This window comes from Phoenix dactylifera, chromosome 14, assembly GCF_009389715.1.
Source record: "Phoenix dactylifera cultivar Barhee BC4 chromosome 14, palm_55x_up_171113_PBpolish2nd_filt_p, whole genome shotgun sequence".
NCBI lineage: Eukaryota > Viridiplantae > Streptophyta > Magnoliopsida > Arecales > Arecaceae > Phoenix > Phoenix dactylifera.
In genome coordinates, this window is record NC_052405.1 from 2,799,198 (window position 1) to 2,806,326 (window position 7,129).

Sequence of the window (7,129 nt, forward strand, 5' to 3'; positions counted from 1 at the left end):
CTTTAATTGAGGAGGAGATCCCATGCACGCTATGTATGGCATGATTTAAGAAGCACTCGTTGCACCGGCAAAGTTCACCCAAACCCCATGGACCATACCTTTATCTCTCTACAAGGGAATGTGCAATGACTTTGGGTGTCGATCAAGTTGGTGTACAAAGCATTGCTCCTCATAAATTATCATAATGAGTTCATCATGCCATGATAGGCTGCAAATTGTAGCCCATCTTCCATCTTTCTGTCCTCGTGTCCATGACGTGGACTCAGAAACTTAATTCACCACATAGATGGGAGCAGGGTTCAGAATTCAGACGCCGCTAAGTATCATTGACTAATAAAAAAAAAACTACAAATTTATTAGATTGAATCCACCCTCCTCCTAATAGTTTAAATTTTTAGATTTTAAATCTATGACAAATAGTATTAAAATCCAGACCCATAATACATCACAATATTTATTAATTATATAGGCCCCTCCCTGAAAGTTACCAGAGTCGAGTAAGATTTAGTAAGATCGAGTTCTACTCGAATTATAAGTGGATCTCTTCTCATCATGAGACTAAGTGAAAAATTTTATCATAATTTTATGTTAGTTAATAAGAAAAATGTTACAGTTTATTAGTCTGAGCCAATTTTATCCTAAAAAGGATGCCATATAGTTTTAGAGCTATAGGTGTACTTCAGCAATGCTTTGGCATGACATGGCTCTTGGTGTAAAGCAATTTGATATAATTTAAAAAAATATCCATGGGAGTTTGGGACCTTATAACATGCCCGGATGCCACAGGGTTTATTAATGTATTTTTCTGCATATAACCAACATTTTGAAGTGTCTAAATAAATGTTAACATGCAAGGCTACGAGGTTCATGATTATCAAGGAGCATCCACGAATATATATCAGTATGGTCGTAAATATTTTCATTCAATGGGCAAAACATCCTTTTCATCCAAATAATATTTTAATATATAAAAAAATTATTAGATAGATCGGATCCAATCAAATAATCACTCGCCGCATTATCTCCCATATATTTAAACTACTCAAGATCTAATTCATCCATCTCCAGGTCCATTGAATACACATCAGTCTCTGTACCATATTTTCTGTCAACCTTACCATTAATGCTCCAAGATCCGCCCTCGCGAAAAATTCTTTTATGTAAAATAAATATTAAAAGTAATCTTACTTTCTTTCAAAATTATATATGTATTAGATTAAAATTAAATTACAAAACTAATGCAGAGCATTACAATCATTTGCAATAAAAAAAAAATGACGTACAGTAAGTAGTGATGGGAGGACCAACCAATAATGAACACGTGGGCCTCACAGACTAATAAACAAATTTTGAAACGTGCCAAGTCCGTCAACCCACCTTGGCGTTTGTTTATATACCCCTCCTCCTCTCCTCCCTTCCGCCTTGCCTCAAACCCGCAAGAAAATGGCCCAAAAATTAGCAACCATCTTCGTTGCTCTCCTCGCCGTTGCGTCCGCCGACCCGGATCCGTTCCTCGACTTCTGCGTCCCCGACCCCGGCACGAACCCGGTCGACCTGAACCGGCTCGCCTCCTACCCCTGCAAGAACCCGGCCAACCTCACCGCCGGCGACTTCGTCTTCTCCGGCGTCAAATCCCCGGCCCGGATCCCCCCCTCGACCGGGTTCGTTGGCGTGGCCGTGAACCCGGTCCAGTTCCCGGGCCTCCACACTCTGGGGATGTCCTTCGTCCGAGCCGACTTCCGACCGGGCGGGGTGAACCCGCCCCACTTCCATCCGCGGGCCACCGAGACGGCGCTGGTGGTAGCGGGACGGATCTACTCGGGCTTCGTGGATTCAAGCGGACGGGTGTTCGCTAAGGTGGTGGAGGAGGGGGAAGTGATGGTGTTCCCCAGGGGGATGGTCCATTTCCAGATGAACGTCGGGGATTCGCTGGCGACCATCTTTGGGAGCTTTAATAGCGAGAATCCCGGGGCAGTGAGGATTCCGGGTACGGTGTTTGGATCCGATATCAAGGTGGAGCTATTGGAGAAGGCGTTTGGGTTGAGTCCCAAAGAGCTTGAAAGGTTGAAGGAGAGACTGGGGCCCAAAGGATCGATGGAGACAATGGAGTAGAAGGTATTTTGGAATTTCTTATAATTTCTTGTCGATTTGTTTAAATTTGATCATGCAATAATGAGCCAAACATTTTAGAAATATGTGAGAAGAGGAGTTTTTGAGGCCAAAATGTTTTCTTTCTTTTTTTCTTTCCTCTAGCAGGATTTTAAGTCTGTAATCAGTGTTCTTTTATATCTAATGGTGTCTTCTATCTTGCTTCTCTGAGCTGTAAAGTGTGAACATGAACACAGCACCAAAAAGAGAGTTGGGTTGTCGGCTAGCTCTATGTAAGGATTGGTCTTGGTGAACAACCAAACTGAAAGGATTTTAGTGATGGGACCACATGTTGTCTCTTTCGTCAAAGGCATCCTCTCTCTCTAACTCTATCCATCTATCTATTTGTGTGTAAATCTATTTGTGTGTAAATATTGGTTGCAACCTGTGCCCGCTTGAATCATGCTAACTTTTACCAACTTGAATTGAACCATCTCACTACAATCAGACACCAGCATCCTGACTTGCAACGTTTATTATCCAGATTGAATATTCGAATACAATACCTAGGAGGGTTCTCACCATGGGGGTATGCTAAAATATTAAATTGCATTTATTATAGTGGAGATCTTCACTTCTTTGTTTATAATGCTATATCGCCATTGGGTCGTATCTTAAAAAGAAGAATTTATTTTCATTCACACGAATCCACCATTGGATCATCCACTGAATATATCTCATAGCACTGTAAACTATATCATTCATCCATTCTACACAGCTCTCAAAGCGAGCAGTGGTTGGTCCAATGGCAGATTTGTGCGAACGAAAGTGGATCCCTATGTATAAATACTGGTTCCGTAAGCAGTAACTCAGGTTTATTTGAGACCTGAGTTTTGTCTTAAGTGGAGTTAGAATGGGTATGGGTTAGCGGGTGGGGAGTAGCCAGGATGTCTTGATGCTCAAAAATATATAATTAATAGCAAATTCAGTAGAATTCTAGGTGTATTTGGTTGCTGGTTGTTGGGCTCTGAAATGTGAATGGAAATGAGTGATTTTTATTTCGGTCATTTGGTTGGAGGGAGTTCCACTCCGTCTCCTAATCTAGATATGAATGAAAATGCCCCAATCTCGTCAAACACAATTCCAAACCTTCTCTAATATTCAAATCTCATTTCGATTCTGATTCTAATAAGAACTAAACACGTCAAAAAATATCATCATTCTGAATCCCGTGATCTAATCTATTTCAATTCCGACTCAGATACGGATTCCAATTTTAAATTTAGCTGCGAGTCAAATGCACCCTTAGTGGAAAGCAGGTTAAGCCCCACAGCTATTATTGGCTTGTGGGTCCAGGGCAAGGAGCCAAAATTGAATTCAAGGCGGCTTGGAGAACTTTGACGAAGACCATAAACTGCGGACCTCTTCGTCGCTGACCCATAAATTCTCAATTGGCGTACGGGAATGAATTCAACAGCCCTTCTATTCATTGACCGATGGAATTGGCCCGTGATAAACCAATTACATAACGATTATTTCGGTCGCCATTAGCTGATCATGCAGTGCAACCATCATCCAGGGAAGGTGAATCATGTCCGTCCTCCATTTAATCCGTTTTAGCTAGCAAATTAAACCACCACACGCTGAATCATTAATTAAGGAGCCCAAGACAAAAAAAGGTGTTAAACACATTGATCTCTTATCTTAAGAGAAACAAAGAGAAGCACAAGCTAAGTAATATCATAACCTTGAAGATCATACAAGTAACCCAAACAGAAAACCACATAAAACCTTAATAGCATCACTACAAAGGCCAAGTACAAGCATATCACTAGGCAAATTTTTTCTCTTATTTGATATCTAGAGAAGAAGAGCATAAGAAAGCATCTCATTCCATGCATCAGGCACCCCGGGCAAGCACCAGTGGGTGCAATCCGAGGTCCAGCCTACTGTGTCCAGCCTCCCCTGCTCACCAGCAGCTCTTCCAAATATCGACGGGTGCCCATCTCTTCGAAGTGCCGACATGCTCGTCACATCCAAAAGGTACACTGGAAAGCTCATCTTCTTCAGTACGTCGTGTACCACGGCCAGTTGGCCGGGAACCCGAGGTCTGTAGCCCAAGAAGACCAGAGGCTCCCTCTGTTTGTAGCATTGCCATCCATTTTTCCTATCCAAATTAATAAACAGCAAGACCATCTCTTCTTATATATTTTCTGATTTTATTGGTTACATTCACACCTGCCGTCGTATCAAAAAAAAAAAAAAAAAATTCTATATGGACAATGTTGCTGCACCTGTTATGCCGGGGCGAGACGCTTCGAAAGATGACTCGAGTTCGATTAGGATCCAAGTTCAAGTCCACCCACTTAGCCCATGTTGTGAGTCCCTTCTCATAGGCAACCATTGGGTTCAAACTAGCGAACAGCCTCTCCCCCTCTTTGTAGTAATCCCACCTGCCAAAATTTTTCCTACTTAATTTGAACTGTATATCACGACAAATAAAACCGAGAAATTTCAACTTACGAGCTCCATTTGCCGGAATGAGTCCACCAATGAGCAGAGTCGAACACAAGTACGTCGACTCCACGCCAGTACTTCGCGTTCTCCTCGATCGAATCCAGGAGGAGAATCTTCTTGTGATGCGCTTCTTCCTTCAATTCCACTAGAAGAGGAGCCCATGAGAACTCGATCGATGCTTGGTAGTCCTGCACAATTCATTCGAGTTGTTGTCATCTAGATCGATTTCTCGTTCCATGAAAACGGTTTATCGATCTTACCATTGCATGGAAAGCAATGGTTGGGCCATGGGAAGAAACCAGCTTCCTCTCGCTTGGAATCACTGCTTCCACCAAGCAAACGAGAGACTCCCATTGATTCCTCATTATGGAGTCTCCCACTAGCATGACTCTCTTCTTTCTTATTCTTCCAAGGAAGTCCAAGGCATTGAACCTACAGAACATCATCGTAACTTTCATTAGTTTGTTGGTAAATTTCTTTCTACTCGGCTTCAGTTCTCTCATTTACCTTGGAATTGAGCACCGATGCGGCTTCCACCTCCACTTCTCGTAGTCGGAGTCCGGCCTTCCGTTCCTCCGGCAGCTTAATTGGTTGCTGAGGTAAGGGCAATTTGGTTCATAGAGAGGGTATGATGCATCGAAAACCCACTCTCCAACAGACAAGTCACAGTCTCTTGACAGTGTCCGTTGGCTCTGAACCTCATCATTAACCTCATCATCTTCCTTCTCTTCGGTCCACTCATCAACGGAGTCCACGGCTAAGTCAGCCAGACAAGGTGTGATGTAGAAGTTCTTAGACACTATCGAGAGGGTGATGAAGCATAAGAAGAGCAGGAAAGAGGTTTGGAGGGTTGATTCTGCAGCCATTTGGAGCTCAAATTGGAAGAGGATGGATAGGGGAGAGCTGATGAGGTTTGTTGAAGATGGCTTTGACATCCTTTTATGTGGGGTGGGATTTGTCCTATGTTCTACCTTATCACGCACCGTAAATGGTGGGTTGCTTTTGTTGGTCCCATGATGCCAGGCCATTGAGATGTCGTGTTTTATTGTTGAGTGTGTTGGCCACGAGAATTCCGGATGCAGCAAAAGCTGGTTTGACGAGCTCATCTTCTTGCAGCAGGCTTCGTCTCATGTCATGATTTCATCTACAAAACAAAATATATCCGAAAGAAAGGCAACACACTCAACAATGCATGATATTTTAACTGAATTTTAACAGATCTACGTGATCCCCTCCCCGACCATGTGGCTCCATTTCTGGCTAAAATTCAGTTAATGTGAGGATCCGTGCAGACGTGTGTTTAGTTTCACATTGGTTATTCGCTAAGTAGATTTTGGATATTTATATAGGATCAAGAAATCCAAATAATACCTTCTGATTAGTCATTTTGGATGATATTCTGAGTTGCTACAAATGGCATCAGAGTAGATCCGATCCATAATCTATGTGAACTAGAGGATATTGTATAGGGATAAAACCCACCAGTACTCGTCTATAGGAGTCTGGTTGAAACATATCCATCCATCAATTATTCCTTCCATTTGTACTATCGACCATGTAGATCTGAATTGCAAAATGCTGGTAAGATTGACATCCCCTCAGCAAATCACTCACAGATCGAATGCATCATGAGCATCTTCATTCAATGCGGGGAGCAGTTACAAAACTTGCCACTCTCACCGGCGAAGTTCCCTCCCCTGTCGATAACGTATGCCAGATGTCCAGGAGCGGGGGGTAGTTGTCAGAAAAGGGCGTTGGGTTGTCGATCATGGATTCTTGTTGCAAGAAAGGCAAGGCCGAGCAGAGACCCTCAAGCTCTTGGGAGAGATGGAGATGATGGACGCTGGGTGCTTGCCCAACGACGTCACCTATAATGCCGTCATCAATGGGTTATCAAAGAAAGGGGAAGTGGACAACGCCGAGAAGTTGCTCGACAAATGGAGAGGTTGGGGAAAGGCTTCAGCATTTTCTTGCAATCCTCTGACCGGTGGTTTGTTTAGCGAAGGTTACATAGATGAAGCCTTGGGTGTTAAAGGATGGGATGGCTAAGAGAAGTACGATGTGAGAACTTGTCCGGGCATGTGTGTATTTAGTCTCACATCAGTTATTCGTTGGGTAGATCTTAGATACTTGTATAGGATCAAAAAACTCAAATAATAATCTAGCCTTTTTGGTTGAGATTTTGTGTTGACATATGATGCCCACGGTGCAACTTACAATACTTTAATCTATGGATTATGTAGAAGCGGGCGGATAGAAGAGGCGGCTCGGGAGAAGTACTTTGAGATGGTGAAGATGAATTTAACGCAGGATATGGTTTCTTGCAACTCGTTGGCTTATGGGTATTGTCTCCTACCATCAGGACGTATAACATCATAACATTCTTATTGCAAGATACCATAGAGAAGCACCTAAAAGAAAAGCTCACTTAAGAGTTTCTAGTGTGCCTATTGATCTCATTTCCTTCGGTTTTATCTCAACTAACGAATTTCCCAATCTGCAATAACTATTTATTTGGACTTAA

General features: G+C 42.7%; 2 protein-coding genes across 2 annotated transcripts; one reads left to right on the forward strand and one right to left on the reverse strand.

Moving 5' to 3' along the window:
• The first annotated feature begins 1,401 nt into the window (after positions 1-1,401).
• On the forward strand, positions 1,402-2,457 carry LOC103705873 (germin-like protein 2-4). Its single transcript, XM_008789760.3, has one exon. It carries the CDS (start codon positions 1,444-1,446, stop codon positions 2,110-2,112), a length of 669 nt encoding a protein of 222 aa, XP_008787982.1. The 5' UTR covers positions 1,402-1,443; the 3' UTR covers positions 2,113-2,457.
• Positions 2,458-3,159: 702 nt separating this feature from the next.
• Positions 3,160-5,725, reverse strand: LOC103707948 (protein trichome birefringence-like 36). The gene is made up of 5 exons (XM_008792681.4): positions 5,113-5,725; positions 4,866-5,037; positions 4,612-4,793; positions 4,383-4,541; positions 3,160-4,255 (listed from the first exon to the last, which is right to left on the reverse strand). The coding sequence occupies exons 1-5, from the start codon at positions 5,709-5,711 to the stop codon at positions 3,949-3,951; spliced, it is 1,419 nt and encodes a 472-aa protein (XP_008790903.3). The 5' UTR covers positions 5,712-5,725; the 3' UTR covers positions 3,160-3,948.
• Between the last annotated feature and the right edge of the window lie 1,404 nt (positions 5,726-7,129).